This window comes from Mobula birostris, chromosome 5, assembly GCF_030028105.1.
Source record: "Mobula birostris isolate sMobBir1 chromosome 5, sMobBir1.hap1, whole genome shotgun sequence".
NCBI classification, from domain to species: domain Eukaryota; kingdom Metazoa; phylum Chordata; class Chondrichthyes; order Myliobatiformes; family Myliobatidae; genus Mobula; species Mobula birostris.
Window position 1 is genome coordinate 41300929 of NC_092374.1, and position 18056 is coordinate 41318984.

Genomic DNA, 18056 nt, shown 5'->3' on the forward strand with positions numbered 1-18056 from the left:
AGTAAATGGCAAACGTATTAATTTGTTAACATTCAATTCCAGAAACAAATCCTGCCCAAAATGAAAGGTAGCAGTTTTCTTATACATGGAAAAAGTGAATTGCTAACAAAGCCAATGTTAATGTCCTGTCTTTAATTGCTCTTTAGAATGGTGGAATCAGTTCAGACATTATTTTTGGACACAGTCTTTGAACCTCTCTCCACCTCCAAAGGCCGATCCTTAACATCTTTTATTGGAAGTAACTAAATGGATTAGAGTCAAATTTACCAATACAAACCACACTCTCAGTGACATTTGCTATCCTGTGGTAAGATTCTTACCAGGTTCCAGCACAGATGGTTACTTATCAGTCACTTTTACACCTTTATGTTATTAGTTTACATATCAGCTCCTCTAATTTCCGCTAACTCTGAGAACCCTAAAGTATAAACTCGAAAAAAATTAATTGCCTTTCTCTTACTCCATGTGGCCCCATTGGACAATCCCTCCAGCATATCCTCTCTGAATACTGTCATGATTTTCTCCTCAATCATTTGAGTGACTATCAGTTTAAATAATTGAGGCAATCATATTTATCTATTTAAAAGATTAGGGAAATTAATTGGGTGAAAATAAAGAGACTATTTCCTCTAAAAGGGAAGTACAGAGTAAGTTTACAATAGGACACTCAGGAATGGAATTAGAAACCAAGCCTCACAGGAGATAGTGTAGAAGAGAGGATCTCTTTTCTCCAACGGGCATGATAAAGACAGAACAATTGAAATGATCAACTCTGAGTTAACTCATGTCTGCGTGGACGCAATTCAAAGGTAGGGCAATGGAACTGTGACCTGCTGAGTTGCTCTCATGCAGTTGTGCAGTTGTGGCCATTTTCCAATGTAACATTGAAGACAATAGGATGGGAAGACTTACTAAGTGGGTTTGAGACAGCATCAGGCAAGGACAAGGCAGTGAGATAATACATGGGCTGAGCAAATAGAGGCGGGAGGCAATGCCTGAAAGAAAAGTGACATAGTGGATTGATAGAAGTTTGTTAGTCAACTGTTATAAATACAAATGGACAAAATGCAGCAAAATGGAGTTGAAATGTACATGAGGTGTGATGTGGGTGAATGGCGGAGCAAGTCATAGAGCACGATGGACCTTCCATCTTCCTACATAACTGGGCATGGTGCCTAAAGCAAGAATGATAGAAATTGTCAAGGAGAGGAGATTGAAGTGACAACATATGGGACCAGTCTAAAAGGCAAAGCGGCAGTTGCCAAATGATTTCAAATGAGTAACAAGTTGCCAGAATTTACATCGTTAATTGGGCCAAATATTTGAAATTCCCTGCAACAGGCAAAGGTAAATCTACCAGTAGAGTTACCATTAATCAACAGCGAAGACTTCAAATGATCAACCTTTCAACAGAAGCCTTCACCCCCTATTTCCCTCTCCACTGATGCTGCCTGACCTACTGAGTCTTTCAGGAATTTTCTGTTTTGTTTCAGTTTCCAGGACCTACAATTTTGTTTTTATAAAACAGTAAATGTATGTACTTCTCTCATTTACATTCTTAGTTCCTTGGCCTTACAACATGCCAGTCTGAAACCTGGATTGTATCAGCCTTGATGAAAGGTCTCACAGCAGAAACATTGGACTGTTTCTTTTTTCTGGGTTTTATTACATGGACTATATATTTCTGGCTAATGACTTGATTTGCAGTTGACAGTAAACGTGCGAAGAGAACAAAGGCTCGCCATGATCCAATTCCCCCCAAAAAAGCTCGCTGTCCAAATGAAGGTATTGCCCGAAACGTTGACTGTTCACGTCCATCCGTAAATGCTGCCTGCCACGTCGAGTTCCTCCAGCTCCGTTACGTGCTGCTACCGTTGGGACTCACTGCCAAGGCTCAATGCAATCTGTCGGGTTGGGGAACGGTTTCACTGGGCGCAGCCTCCCTGTGCGAGAGACACACACAAATACAAATGCAGTCCGGGGATCTGGCTCCGACCGTCGGGGCCGCGTCTGATTACCGAAGTCGGGATAGGCACTTCAGTTCCTCTAATGAGGGTCAGTTCTCATCGGGTGTGACTGCCACCCTCATTAACTGGTAAACTGGTTACCCTAGAAACCGGTCTGTTGGTTACTGTTGAACTAGTTACCTCGGTTACTGGTGTGCTGGTTAGTTCAGTTCCCGATGCGCTGTTTACCTCAACTACTTGACTTGCTGTATTGCGGGCTCCCGGGATGTTTATGATCAGCTCATGACGCTGCCGGTCGGTAACCGTGTCCCAGTGCCTCGTTGCCGCCAACAACCAGCAGTTTAGGTCTCGCCAGCCTCTCAGTGACCGTCCCGGTGTGTTCTTTCCCTGTACGATGCCGTTTCCGCTGCCTCTCAAGAGGGAGAATGTCTTCAGCACGTTCGATCCCAACTTCATGCCCGGGTCAGAGTTATTCCGTGCTGCTGGTGTGGTGTGTTGGGGTGTTTGTGGGTACAGGGATGGTGAGTTGGGGTGGACGTATATAAGGGATGGTGTTTTGTGAGGGCTGGGGTTTGTGTGAGTGTTAGGTATGTGTATTTTGGGGAGGGGTATTGAAGTGTGTGTTTAAGGAGGGTGTGTGTGTGTGTGTATAGGGGGTGCGGGTGGTATTAGCAGTCGTAAGTTCCTTTCGGACAATCCTGGACAAAGGAGGGTCTATGAGCCAGTAGCACTGGGGCAGAAACTGACTTGCTGCAGATTAACTCTCCATAGAAGCTGCTAGACCTACTGAGCTCCTCCAGCAGTTGTTCTGCAAGTAGGTGGTGGAACTAAGTTTTAAAGTGCGAAAGCAATTGAAAGTGCTTCCTAATACTGGTTCATTATAAACGCATTCATTTTGGAGTTGGATGCTTGGTTTAAGCCAAATACTTGATAAGACACCCCAAATACTCAGTAAGAACTGATATTTAAATATCAGTTCTTACCCAGTATTTGGGGTTTGCTGCATTGTCCAACTGATGGTCGTTAGTTCACTACCATGAAATCAAGGCCCCAGATTCCTTTTAAGAGCATGTTCCACTCTTTGAAGGAAATACATTGGAATTCTGTGTCCTGGCCAGTATTCCCATTAGAAGTTGAAAAGGAATTTTAAAAGTAATTAAAATCAGGTGGTTTTGGAAATACTCAGACGATGAGGCAGCGGTGATGGAGAACACAGCACAGTACAGCCCTCTCCAGTATATGGAGAACATAGAACAGTTCAGCACAGGAACCAGGCCTTTGGCCCACAATGTAGTGCCAAACCAAATAAATTACCAATCAAACGGGCAATTAAGCTAACCCCTTCTGCCTACACTAGGCCCACATCCTTCTATTTTCCTCACATTCATGTGCCTGTCTAAACATCTCTTAAAAGTCTCTAATGTATATGCATAATGTATATCTTAATGTTTTTGCCTCTACCACCACCCCAGACACTGCATTCCAGGCATTCAGCATACTTAAAATATTTGCTTCTCATGTCTCCATTTAAGTTCTCCCCCCCCCCACCTTAAATGCATGCCCTCCCATATTAGACATTTCAACTCTGGGAAAAGGTACTGTCTATCTATCCCTCTCATCAGTCAGATCTCCCTCAACCTCTGCTGGTCCAGAGAAAACAACCAAAGCTTGTCCAGCCTCTCACTATAGCACATGCCCTCTAATCCAGGCAGCATCCTGATAAACCTCTTCTGTTTCCTCTCGAAAGCCTTAACATCCTTCCTATAATTGGGCAGCTAGTAGTCCATGATACCCTGAAGTGAAAAGGAGACCAGCCAGAGGTCGTAGTACATATTGGTACCAATGACATAGGTAGGAAAAGGGAGGAGGTCCTGAAAACAGACTACAGGGAGTTAGGAAGGAAGTTGAGAAGCAGGACCACAAAGGTAGTAATCTGGGGATTACTGCCTGTGCCACGTGACAGTCAGTATAGGAATAGAATGAGGTAGAGAATAAATGCGTGGCTGAGGGATTGGAGCAGAGGGCAGGGATTCAGATTTTTGGATCATTGGAACCTCTTTTGGGGCAGGCATGACCTGTACAAAAAGGACGGGATGCACTTGAATCCGAGGGGGACAAATATCCTGGCGGGGAGGTTTGCTAAGGCTATTGGGGAGAGCTTAAACTAGAATTGCTGGGGGTTGGGAACCAGACTGAAGTGACAAAGGAAGAGGTGGTTGGGTCACAAATAGAGAAAGCTTGGAGACAGTGCGAGAGGGAGGATAGCAGGTGATAGAGAAGGGACACGCTCACACTGATGGTTTGAGATGTGCCTATTTTAATTCAAGGAGTATTATGAACAAAGCAAATGAGCTTAGAGTGTGGATCAGTACTTGGAGCTGTGATGTTGTGGTCATTACAGAGATTTGGATGGCTCAGGGGCAGGAATGGTTACTTTGAGTGCTAGACTTTAGATGTTTCAGAAAGGACAAGGATGGAGGCAAAAGAGGTGGGGGTGTGGCACTGTAGATCAGAGATAATGTCACAGCTGCAGAAAAGGAGAGACTGTCTACAGAATCTTTGCGGCTGGAAGTTAGGAACAGCAAGGGGTCAATAACTCTGCTGGGTTACCACCCAATAGTAACAGGGACATCGAGGAGCAGACAGGGAGACAGATTCTCAAAAGGTGTAATAGTAACAGGGTTGTTGTGGTGGGAGATTTTAATTTCCCAAATATCGATTGGCATCTCCCTAGGGCAAGGGGTTTAGATGGGGTGGAGTTTGTTAGGTGTGCTCAGGAAGGTTTCTTGACACAGTATGTAGATAAGCCTACAAGAAGAGAGGCTGTACTTGATCTGGTATTGGGAAATGAACCTGGTAAAGTGTCAGATCTCTCAGTGGGAGAGCATTTTGGAGAAAGTGATCACATTTCTATCTCCTTTACCATAGCATTGGAGAGACATAGGAACAGAGAAGTTGGGAAAGCATTTAATTGGAGTAAAGGGAAATATGAGGCTATCAGACAGGAACTTGGAAGCACAAATTGGAAACAGATGTTCTCAGGGAAACGTATGGAAGAAATGTGGCAAATGTTCAGGGGATATTCGCGTGGTGTTCTGCATAGGTACATTACAATGAGACAGGGAAAGGATAGCAGAGTACAGGGAGCATGATGTACAAGGGCTGTTGTAAACCTAGTCAAGAAGAAAAGAAGAGCTTACGAAAAATTCAAAAAACTAGGTAATGATAGAGATCTAGAAGATTATAAGGCTAGCAGGAAGGAGTTTAAGAATGAAATTAAGAGAGCCAGAAGGGGCCATGAGAAGGCCTTGGCAGACAAGATTAAGGAAAACTCCAAGGCATTTTACAAGTATGTGAAGAGCAGGAGGATAAGATGTGAGAGAATAGGACAGTGGAAAACTGTGTATGGAACCAGGGGAGATGGCAGAGGTACTTAATGAGTACTTTGCTTCAGTATTCGCTACGGAAAAGGATCTTGGCGATTACAGCGGACTGAAAAGCTTGAGCATGTAGATATTAAGGAAGAGGATGTGCTGGAGCTTTTGGAAAGCATCAAGTTGGATAAGTCACCGGGGCCGGATAAAATATAACCCAGGCTATTGTGGGAGGTGAGGGAGGAGATTGCTGAGCCTCTGGCGATGATCTTTGCAGCATGAATGGGAACAGGAGAGGTTCTGGAGGATTGGAGGGTTGTGAATGTTGTTCCCTTATTCAAAAAAGGGCATAGAGATAGCCCAGGAAAATATAGACCAGTGAGTCTTACTTCAGTGGTTGGTAAGTTGACGGAGAAGATCCTGAGAGGCAGGATTTATAAACATTTGAAGAGGCATAATATGATTGCGAATAGTCAGGATGTGACTAAACACATTGATGAAGGTAGAGCAGTAGATGTAGTGTACATGGATTTCAGCAAGGCATTTGATAAGGTACCCCATGCCAGGCTTATTGAGAAAGTAAGGAGGAATGGGATCCAAGGGGACATTGCTTTGTGGATCCAGAACTGGCTTGCCCACAGAAGGCAAAGAGTAGTTGTAGATGGGTCATATACTGCATGGAGGTCAGTGACCAGTGGTGTGCCTCAGGGATCTGTTCTGGGACCCCTACTCTTTGTGATTTTTATAAGTGACCTGGATGAGGAAGTGGAGGGATGGGTTAGTAAACTTGCTGATGACACAAAGGTTGGAGGTGTTGTGGATAGTGTGGAGGGCTGTCAGAGGTTACAGTGGGACATTGATAGGATGCAAAACTAGGCTGAGAAGTGGCAGATGGAGTTCAACCCAGGTGAGTGTGAGGTGGTTCATTTTGGTAGGTCAAATAAGATGGCAGAATATAGTATTAATGGTAAGAGTCTTGGCAGTGTGGAGGATCAGAGGGATCTTGGGATCCGAGTCCATAGGACACTCAAAGCTGCTGCGCAGATTGACTCTGTGGTTAAGAAAGCGTACGGTGCATTGGTCTTCATCAATCATGGGATTGAGTTTAAGAGCCGAGAGGTAATGTTGCAGCTATATAGGACCCTGGTCAGACCCCACTTGGCGTACTGTGCTCAGTTCTGGTCATCTCACTACAGGAAGGATGTGGAAACTACAGAAAGGGTGCAAAGGAGATTTACAAGGATGTTGCCTGGATTGGGGAGCATGCCTTATGAGAACAGATTGAGTGAACTTGGCCTTTTCTCCTTGGAGCGACGGAGGATGAGAGGTGACCTGATAGAGGTGTACAACATGATGAGGGACATTGATCTTGTGGATAGTCAGAGGCTTTTTTCCAGGGCTGAAATGGCTAGCACGAGAGGGCACAGTTTTAACGTGCTTGGAAGCGGGTACAGAGGAGATGTCAGGGGTAAGTTTATTTACGCAGAGAGTGGTGAGTGCGTGGAATTGGCTGCCGGCGATGATGATGGAGGTGGAAATGATAGAGTCTTTTAAGAGACTCCTGGATAGGTACATGGAGCTTAGAAAAATAGAGGGCTATGGGTAACCCTAGGTAATTTCTAAGGTAAGGACATGTTCGGCACAGCTTTGTGGGCCGAAGGGCCTGTATTGTGCTGTAGGTTTTCTATGTTTCTATTCCAATACGGCCTAACTAAAGTTTTATAAAGCTGAAAAATAACTTCCTGACTTTAGAACTCAGTGCTCCAACTAATAAAAGCAAGCATGCCATATGTCTGCTTAATCACCCTATCAACCTGTGTAGCCACTTTCAGAGAACTATGTACTTGGACCCCAAGTTCCTTCTGTTCTTCAACACTGTTAAGGGCTTTCCAGCTGTACGCTTTGCCAGTCATTTACACTGTCTCCACAACACTACCAAGCTTTGTGTCATCTGCAAATTTAAAAACCCACCCATCTACATTTTCATCCAGGTCACTTATGTACATCACAAACAGCAGAGGTCCCAGTGTAACACTAATCACAGACCACCAGCTAGAATAAGTCCCTTCGATCACTCTTCACTGTCTTCTATAGACAACCCCTTACATTCAAACAGCTAATTTACCATTGATCCCATGCACCTTATTGCATAAGAGAGGAAATAGTTAATGTTCGAGGAAGGTGAATAATTCTGATGAGGGATCTGAAACATTATTTCTCTACCCACGGAGACTTGCTGAGTACTTATTATGGCCCATTTACAGTGCTTAACTGACAGAGAGTCATTGGGGATGTCCTCAAGGCATTATATAAATGTAAGAGTTTTATGGCATTAGCAGTGAAAATATGGCAATGGCTGGAGAATTTTCATTATGGCATACTGCAGCTGTTTGTTTATATCAGAACGTGCAGATTTGAGGGAGATTTAATAGAAATGCATAAATTATGAAAAGGTCTGTACTGAGTAAATGGCAGGATACTTGGTAGTGCAGAGGAGCAGAGGGATCTCGGGGTACATGTCCACAGATCCCTGAAAGTTGCTTCACAGGTGGATAGGGTAGTTAAGAAAGCTTATGGGGTGTTAGCTTTCATAAGTGGAGGGATAGAGTTTAAGAGTCGCGATGTAGTGATGCAGCTCTATAAAACTCTGGTTAGGCCACACTTGGAGTATTGTGTCCAGTTCTGGTCACCTCACTATAGGAAGGATGTGGAAGCATTGGAAAGGGTACAGAGGAGATTTACCAGGATGCTGCCTGGTTTAGAAAGTATGCATTGTGATCAGAGATTAAGGGAGCTAGGGCTTTACTCTTTGGAGAGAAGGAGGATGAGAGGAGACATGATAGAGGTGTACAAGATAATAAGAGGAATAGATAGAGTGGATAGCCAGTGCCTCTTCCCCAGGGCACCACTGCTCAGTACAAGAGGACATGGCTTTAAGGTAAGGAGTGGGAAGTTCAAGGGGGATATTAGAGGAAGGTTTTTTACTCAGAGAGTGGTTGGTGCGTGGAATGCACTGCCTGAGTCAGTGGTGGAGGCAGATACACTAGTGAAGTTTAAGAGACTACTAGACAGGTATATGGAGGAATCTAAGGTGGGGGCTTATATGGGAGGCAGGGTTTGTGGGCCAAAGGGCCTGTACTGTGCTGTACTATTCTATGTTCTATGTTCTATGATGGAATAGAAAGAACTAGGTTCAATTTAAAATTTAAGAGAAGTTTGACTAAGTACTTGGACATGAGGGGTATGGATTAGATGTGGGTCAATGGGACTTGATGGAATAACAATTTCTATGCTGTAATTATGACTGTTAACGTAGCACAGAAATAAATGGAATGATTGGAAGACAATTTAGAGAAAAACAATACACAATAGGCTGAGGGAGTGATGGAGGCAGAAATTCTCATTACACCTATAACGGTTGAGGAATCCAAATCTATGAGTCTATAGGCCCAGAACTAGGAAGAGAAACCATCTTCTGTGGCCAGCACAGAAATGATGGGCCCAATATCACACAACTTTTTATAGATGTTATCGTTATAGATGTAATGAGAATTTCTGCCTCCACCACTCCCTCAGCCTGTCGTGTTTTTTTTGTCTTTTTATTTTGTCTTTGTGATTACTGTGTAACAAATGCAATATTAACATATTAGCAGATTTTAATATATAATCTGGTACATTATTCATAATCACATTTGTGTCAAAACACAGATTTACTCAGCATGGTGAGCTTTGGCTGGAGCCTGAAATCGTTCTAATGTGTAGCCAGCACGTATAATATAAAACAATATAATCTGTATTGTTTGCATCTGGTTGAACAGACAACTTCATCCCTGTGCCCATTCTTGGGAGCTCTCTAATTTAGTTCCCAGTGTGCACTGGCCATGATGATGGCACTGATGCAGCAGGGCAGTGATGGCTTATGGAATCGCACTCCATACTGAGTCTTTACTTCCACATGAATCAAGAGAATTGCCGAGAAAATCATAGCAACAAATGGGTAACAGGTTTGAGAAAGTTGAGAAATGACCTGAATAAGATGTGTAAAATGATGAGGAATTTGATAGAGGCAGAGGAGCTATTTTGTCTGGATTACAGAATAAGCGGATACAATTATAGAACTAGAAATTTTCACTTTGGCAGGAGAGCAGGAGCTTTTATACACCTAAGTGGCTATAGAAATCTGGAGCTCTCGACACCAAGCCAGTTGAAATTTTTTAAGACTGAGATGGATATTTGCAGCAAATAATGGATTGAAAAATGAGGACTAAAGGGATGGAAATAGTTATGCTGCATTATAGATTTCCACAATACTGTACAACATGTTGTTTCTTTAAATATTGAAATGTCATTGTACTTGAGAGGAAGATCAGAGAATTTTTTTTCAAAAGAAATAAAATTTTGAGATACAGTATTGGTGTTTAATTTCATCCATAACATTTGGGAAGTTCAGCATATTTGGTGAGGAACATTTGGCTTTGGACATGTAGTTCTCAAAACACTGAATCTCTGGGCCTGTTTTTCATTCATGCTTGAGTCTGAAGTAAATACATTGTTATTGATTTATTTTCAGTTAATAACTTGATATTCATTGCTGAATCATGTAACTGAGATAGACTTTAGTTAGGTAAGGCAACTAGATGGAGGTGCAGATCACCCTTGGCCAGACTGATGATAGAAACAGTGCAGAGGGATGAGTGCTACTCCTCTTCCTGTGTTTGAATGGACCATGATAGGTGAAGGTGAATTAGATGCCCAATGGTCTGTTCCCATCTAGAAATTCCTTTGCTATGGTCCTATAACACTTAAAATGTATCCTCTAAGTAATGACTGGAACTCTTTTTGTTTTTTTGTAGATATGGAGGATATGTCCCAAAGTTACAGAGTCGCCTGGGGGAGACTTATGGAAATGCCACTCTTGAGCTGCTGTCATATGAACCCGGGCAGCACAAGTCACCACATTTAATTCTAACCCAGACAAAGCCATTGTACAATCCCCAAGTCCCAAGACACCTGCTCAATAGGACGTACGGCCATCCAGAAGTTACTACGTATGCAGGACAAGTGCAGGAGATGAACATCAAAAACGGTGATTTTTTCTGTTTTTATTCTCTGCTAATGGATTTCTCAGGATCTATCCAATGACCAAGAAATATGTACTATCACATTATCTGCAATGTAGGAGGAATAAGATTCCTCTTGCTATAATTTCAGAAAAATATTTCCAAAATGTACAGAAACAAAATATTGCAATAGTAGAAATCGGAAATATAAATAGAAAATGCTGGAAATACATCACAAGCCTGGCAGTATCTTGGAGAGGAAAATGTTTAATGTTGCATGCTTGAAGTGTGAATTGTACTTTCTTCTCTCTGCACGAACAGCCTGACTTGTTGAGGGTTTCCAGCATTTTCATTATGGTGTTGGGAAAACAACAATATCAGAGTTAACTCCCACAAACTAAAATCAGTTCCCAGTTTCACTAATTTTGGGTGTGGGCCACAGAGATGTCTCCTCCTCTTCTTCATGGATCGTTGGATATGTAATATCTACCTGAGAGGCAGTCACATCTCATTGGAATCATTGTCTCATCTGAAGTGTAGCTTCCTCAATGAGACAGCACTCTGACTTGCCTTGATCAGATTTTAGTCCTTATTCTTGACAGTGGAATTTGAACCTTCACCTGATGTTGAGTCCAACCATTAAGCAACAGCTACTTCAGTAATGTTGTCATTCATTCTCAACTGTTACACTGATGAACTCAAGATGGCACTCCAGTGAACATCAACGGCAGTTCATAAATACATAATTATGCACCATATAATTTGTCTATTCTTCAATAGACTGCAATAAACTTACAGTGATGGTGCAAGATTACTTGTTCCAAGTTTTTACTGTTTTGTTTATTTTCCCATCTCTTTCCTTAAAGGATGAAAATATATTTACTTTCCCTTCATCTAAAAGACAACTAACTGTGATGTTTTTTTAAACCGTAGGCTACTTCTATCCCAGGGATGGTAAATATTATTTTGCCCTAAAGAATTACGTTTATGACAATAATCCTGAAGCAACCAGTGCTATTCAAACAATTGAAGAGCTGAGAAAAATTGAAAGAATGACATGCAAAAGGAGTGATATGATTGCACCGTGGAGAAAATCACAGCCATCACTTTCTGTGGTAAGGTTCCATGGAGTTTTGTGGTGATAGACAACTCAGACTAGGTCTCTGAAGCAGAAAAAAATGATGCATCTTGTTCTTTTTTTCACAGGCATCAGAAGATATTAAACCACCAAGTAACTGCAATTTCTTACGCCTGGTATGTGAGCCATCTTTTGATCCATGCCTCTCAGACGGGATGGATCTATCCCAAACCCTAGAGAAAACGCCAACAGAACAGCACAGCAGGATTATTTATAAAAGTAACTCTGCACTCATTTCCGGTTACAATGGGTTTGTGCCAGGTATGAGGTTACCATTCTCTCTCCAACTGGCTCAGAGACTAATATCTTTTGATACAACCCTTGCATTATGTGTGTGGTTCAAGAGGTTGTAAGTAAAATGTATAAATGTAATTTTAATGTTTGTTATAACTTATTTTACCCTTTATCACCAGTTGAGCTCTGTGTTTCAAATAATATATTTCACTACATGTTAATTTATCTACCCTGGGTGCACACATGCCTATTGTTGAAGGAGATTTCACAAGAATACTTGGATTATTTTTTTTCTGTTATACTTTATGTTTTAAATGATTTTATATGCAGAAGTTCATACTGTGAACTATCAGGTGTAAGCCTATAATGAATCCAACCCTTTGCTGTTAATACATTTTACTGTGCCATTGACACCAGCATCAATGTCATCCTTTGGGTACTGTCATGAAGATCTGTTGACATTACAACACACAGCACACTACAAACTATTAAGCAACGACACAGTACTAACCCATACCATCCCTCTGCCTACCTCCAACACCCCTAGTCAAACCCAGTTCTCCAGATAGAATATACTGGAGACACTTGCTGAGCATTTTGCCAGGGGTATTTTCCATTGTGTCCAATGACTGAAAGACCTAATCTATCATGGTCTCTTCTTCACCAACTTCATCTGAAGATTCAGTAAACATTGGACAAGTTGCTGTCGACTTCATTGTTCCAGTTCGAATATCCTTTGATTGCTTGTCCTTGAAAAACTTCAACTGCCTGTGTCCCCATCCTCTCACTCTCACAAGGGTTATTTACCATGAGTGAACCAGGAAATCCACTTTCTTCTAAAGTCTGGGTCTATAGCATTCAAATCAGGTGATCCTGACCTGTATAACAAATCAATATATCACCACCGGAAAGCTATCAAAGATGCTAAGAAGCAGTACTATCCAAAGTCAAGTCTCAGTCCAGTTTTCAGCTGTGATTCTGTAATGAGTTACAAAACAAAGTCAGGCAGCATTGCCAATCACAGCACACCTATTCCTGATGGGCTTGACACATCCTATGCACATTTTCAACAGAAAGGAATGGGTGTATCACCACCCACCCTGACAGTGTCCAGTGCATTTGAATCTACAGTCTCTATCACTGACGTAATATCAGTGTTCCAATGGGTGAACCCCCAGAAAGCATCAGGCCCGAGTGGTATCCCTGGTCATGTCCTTAGATCCTCTGTGGATCAGCTGGCAGGGGTATTTGCAGACATTTTTAACTTCTCTCTGCTTCAAGCTATGGTTTCCTCCTGCTTTAAGAAGACCACTGTCATCCCAGTACCTAAGAAAAACAAGATAACATGCTTAGTGACTCCCAGTAGCTCTAACATCTACCATCATGAAGTGCTTTGAGAGGCTGATCCTGGCACACAACTCCAGCTTTCCAGAACACTACCCACTGCAATTTGCTTATCACCAACTTCCTGGCCATACACTCATCTCCAAGCAAACTTATCACCAACCTCCAGACCCTGGGAGTTAGTGACTCCCTCTGCAACTGGATCTTTGAAATTCTGACCAACAGACTACAATCAGTAATGAGCAGCAACACCTCCACCATGATTATTCTAAACACTGGTGCTCCACAAGGTTGTGTCTTCATTCCCTATTCTACTCCCTGTACACCCATGACTGTGTGGCCAGGTTCTGCTCTATTTCCATCTGCAAGTCTGCAGATGATACCACCGTAATGGGCCCCATCTCAAATAATGATAAGTCGGAGTACAGGAAGGAGATAGAGAGATTAGTGTCAATAAAACAAACTAGCTGGTCATTGACTTTGTTTACATATCCATATCGATGGTGTTGAGGTTGACAGCATCAACTTCTGAGGTGTGAACACTGCCAATAGCCTGTCCTGAACCATCCAAATTGATCCAAATTGAAGGAGGGGTATTGGCCAAGAAATTTCACCAATACCCCTCCTTCCTTAGGAGGCTAAAGAAATTCACCATGTTCCCTGTCGACTCTTACCAATTTTTATTGATCCAACACAGCAGTCTGTCTGGATGCACAATGGCTTGGCTTTGCATGTGACTGCAAGAAAATGCAGAGTTGTGGACACATCTCAGGAATGAGCCTCCTCTCTGTGGACTCTGTCTGTACTTCTCCCTGCTTCAGTAAAACAAGCAACATAGTCAAAAACCCCACCCATCCCAGACATTCTCTCTCCTCCCCTCTCCCAAAAACCTGAAAGTGCATTGCACCAGGGTTAAGGACAAACTTTATCAAGCTGCTGTCAGACCCTCAAATGGACCGCTTGTCTGATAATATGGATTCTTGTGCTCACAACCTATCTTGTTATGATCTTGGACATCATCCTTTACTTGTAATCTTTCGCTAGCTTTTGTTTGCTTATTCTGCATTGTACTGTTTTAGCCTATTCTGCCTCAATGCACTGTGTAATAATTTGGTCTGTATAAACAGTATGTCAGAGAAGTGGCATGGCAACATTGTGATTAGCTTAACATTTTACAGTAGCAACGACCCGAGTTCAATTCCCGCCAATGATGTAAGTTCTCACCATGACTGTGTGGGTTTTCTCTGAGTGCTCCGGTTTCCTCCCTCATCCCAAAGACATACTGATTGGTAGTTAGTACATCGGTCATTGTAAATTGTTTCATGATTAGGCTGGGGTTAAACCAGGGTTTGCTGAGTGAAATGGCTCAAAGAGCCTGTTCCACACTTTATCTCAATAAATAAAAAGTAAATCAAGCTTTTCACTGTACTGTGGTACGTGCGACAATAATGAATCAATACCGATGTTGTTTCTGTTTCTACGCAGGTCAGCAGTTTGTAACAGGTAAGAGCTGGGGCCGCAGTACCTTTAATGTTCTGGGACAAGGAGAGAAGAGCTCCACAGATTCACCATGCCCTACAACTTAGAAATAAGCGTCCTATAGGAATGAGCACCTTAGACAGCTAAATTGTGACCTTCTTTAGCTTTAAGAACAGGACTAAAATCTAATTTGATTTCCCAATTCACTGAGATTATTCTGAATCAAGTTTACTGCATGCAATAAAATTAAAGCTGAAGTGAATTCTCACATATTTATGTATTTACAGATATGAGGGACTTTGAAACCTGTATTGCACTTAAATGGTCAAGATTTACACAGTGGATTACATTGTACAAGTAACTTTAAACTTAAGTAGAAAAAATAATCGTTATAAACTAAGAGTAGGTCTTAAAATGAGATCACAAGCTCCACATTTTTGTGTGCTGTGCAATCCAAATTAAAACAAAACATATAGTGAATTAAAACCTTGGACGTGAGTGATATGGTTATTCCATCTGATTAGCTGGCTCCACAGTATGAGAATCGAGTGACTCTGAGGCAGAAGCACATGATAACAGCTACGTACTGTAGCCTTCCGTTGGAAGTAAAAACCAGTAGGACGGTGTTTATTAGCAACTGCAGGAAACAGAGTTTGGTAAATTTTGTTTAAAATTATATTGTGTCTCCTTTAGACATTTGCACATTATGCTAATATGTGTAATCCTCAGTCGTATTTTAGAATAATAGAGTAAACTACCACTGAAAGATTCATAGTCCCAAGGTCATACAGAAACAGGCAATTCGGCCCAATTCATCCATGCTGACCAAAGTGTCTTCCTGAGCTGCTTTCATTCGCCTGCATTTGGACCATATCATCTAAATCTTTCCCATCCATGTCCCTGTCTAAATGTCCTTTAGAACATTGTAAGTGTACCCACCTCTACCAACTCCTCTGGCAGTTCATTCCATATTGCCAACAACATGTGAGACAGATAGATAGATACTTTATTGATCTCAAAGGAAATTACAATGTCACAGTAGCATTACAAGTGCAAAAATATACAAATATTAGAAGAGAAGTAAGAAAGAATAAAAAAAAGTTATCTCAAACAGTCTAACGTAAAGGTGTCATCACTTCCCCGGCTACAGGTTGACTCATTATCGAGCCAAATGGCCGAGGGTAAGAATGACCTCATATAGCACTCTTTGGAGCAGCACATAAAGTGGGGATGCAGCAAAATTATCTGATGTGGTTAAAAACAGAATTTGGAAATGACATTATGTGTGAGGTGTTCTCAGTGTTGCTGCATATAACACAGGTGTGGCCCTGCCCTGCCCCTCCATCATAGTCATCACCCGAACCTTCTCCTGTTTCTTCTGGTGATCCAGAAGGGATTTTGTCTGTTGGGTCATAATACACATCTCTGGAGAGCAGGAGGGAGAAACATATCCAACATCGCCCTTATCTCAATGGCAAACTTCATATGTGACTGTACCAAGGTGTATGTAGAAATGACATAAGGTCTCACCAAACATCACGAATTGCTGAGGTTCTAGCTGTGCTCAGTGTTGTGAAGCTGGTCCATTACACCCACCAGGAGTTAGCAAGAGGAATCCCATGAGAATAAGGCACAATATATGGTTCACAAAGGAGGTCAAAGATAATGTTAAATTGAAAAGTAGGGAGTATAAAATGGCAAAAGCTGGTAGTAGTTCAGAATATGTAAAGCATTTAATCCAACAGCAAAGGACTAAACTGCTCACAAAAGGGAGAAAATTGTCAGAGAAAACAAATAGTAAGAGAATCTATGGGTATACAAATTGGAAGGCAGCAGCTAAGATGGATGTGGATTCACTGGAGAACAAAGCTGATGAATTAATAACAGGAAACAATGAAATGGCATATATGTTAAATTAGTTTTATGCATCAGTCTTCACCATGGAGGACACCAAGGTAACAGGTGGACTGGTTTAAAATAACATAGAGGAATGTGTAAAACTTCCAATCAGAAGGATGAAAGTATTAGAGAAGCTCACATGTCTAACAGGTAGACATATCGCCAGGACCCCATAGTACACTACATGGTTTTGAATCATAGAGGTCCACTGCAGCAGATACCATTTCATTAGCTCTTCACTCAACCCTGCAAAGATACATACAACAGGATGCACTTTATTGACTACAGCTCCACATTCAATATTATCGTCTCCTCAAAACTAATCAACAAGGTTCTAGACTTTGGCTTCAAAAGCCCCTTGTGCAACTGGATTCTTGACTTCACTTGTAAACCCCAATCAGTTTGATTTGGCAACATCTCTTCCACAACGTCCATCTGCACAGGAGCACCACAAGATTGTGTGCTTGGCCCCTGCTCTACTCACTTTAAACTGTAAGGCTAAACCCAGCTCCAGTTTGCTGATGGCACCACTGTCATAGGCTGAATATAAGATGGTGACGAATTGGTATATAGGAGGGAGACTGAAAATCTGGCTGAGTGGTGACACAACAACAACCTCTCACTCAATGTCAGCAAGTCCAATGTGCTGATTATTGACTTCAGGAGGAAGAAACCAGAGGCCCATGAGCCAGAGATGTGGAGAGGGCCAGCAACTTTAAATTTCTTGGCATTATTTCAGAGGACCTGTCCTGGGCCCAGCTCATACATGCAATTACAAAGAAAGCACAGCAGCACCTCTATTTCCTTAGACATCTGCAAGGAGGTGCTACCTTGCTTTTTTTGTAATTGCACTAAAACATTGACAAATTTCTATAGATGTGTGGTGGAGAGTATTGACTAGTTGCATCATGGCCTGGCATGGAAACATCAATCCCCTTGAATGGAAAATCCTACAAAAAGTAGTGGACACAGCCCAGTTCATCACAGGTAAAGTTCTCCCCACCACTGAACACATCTACATGGAATGCTGTCGCAGGAAAGCAGAATCCATCATCAAGGACCCCCATCATCCAGGGCATGCTCCTTTCTCACTATTGCCATCAAAAATAAAGCACAGGAGCCTCAGGACTCTCACTACCAGGTTCAGGAACAATAATTACTCCTCAACCATCAGGCTCTTGAACTAAAAGGGATAACTTCACTCAACTTCATTGAAATGTTACCACAGCCAATGGACTCACTTTCAAGGATTCTTCCACCCTATATTCTCCAAAGCTATTCCTTATTTATTTACTATTAGTAATATGTTTTTCTCATTTGTATTTGCATATTTTGTTGTCTTTTGCACATTGTTTTTTTTTATCTGTCCTGTTGGGTGCAGTCTTTCATTGATTCTATTGTTTCTTGGATTTACTGTGTATGGAAGAAAATGAATCTCAGGTTTGTATATGGTAATATTTATGTACTTTTAAATTTAATTTGAACTTTGAGTTACAGCACTGAAGCAGGTCCTTCAGTCCAACTTGTCCCTGATGCCACCTGAGTTAGTTCCATTTGCCCA

General features: G+C 41.9%; 1 protein-coding gene across 5 annotated transcripts in view; it reads left to right on the forward strand.

Moving 5' to 3' along the window:
* Positions 1-2142: 2142 nt before the first annotated feature.
* The window catches only part of LOC140197666 (ciliary microtubule inner protein 2B-like), a 30664-nt gene continuing 14750 nt past the window's right edge, over positions 2143-18056 (forward strand). The window contains exons 1-5 of one of the 5 annotated variants that reach the window (XM_072257951.1): positions 2143-2429; positions 10195-10427; positions 11335-11516; positions 11608-11800; positions 14603-14620. In XM_072257951.1, the coding sequence (XP_072114052.1) occupies positions 2362-2429; positions 10195-10427; positions 11335-11516; positions 11608-11800; positions 14603-14620 (694 nt within the window). In that variant the 5' untranslated portion in view covers positions 2143-2361. Of the gene's footprint in view, positions 2430-10194; positions 10428-11334; positions 11517-11607; positions 11801-14602; positions 15154-18056 lie in introns of those variants that run through there. The other 4 variants (XM_072257952.1, XM_072257954.1, XM_072257955.1 and 1 more) reach the window with 4 other exon arrangements.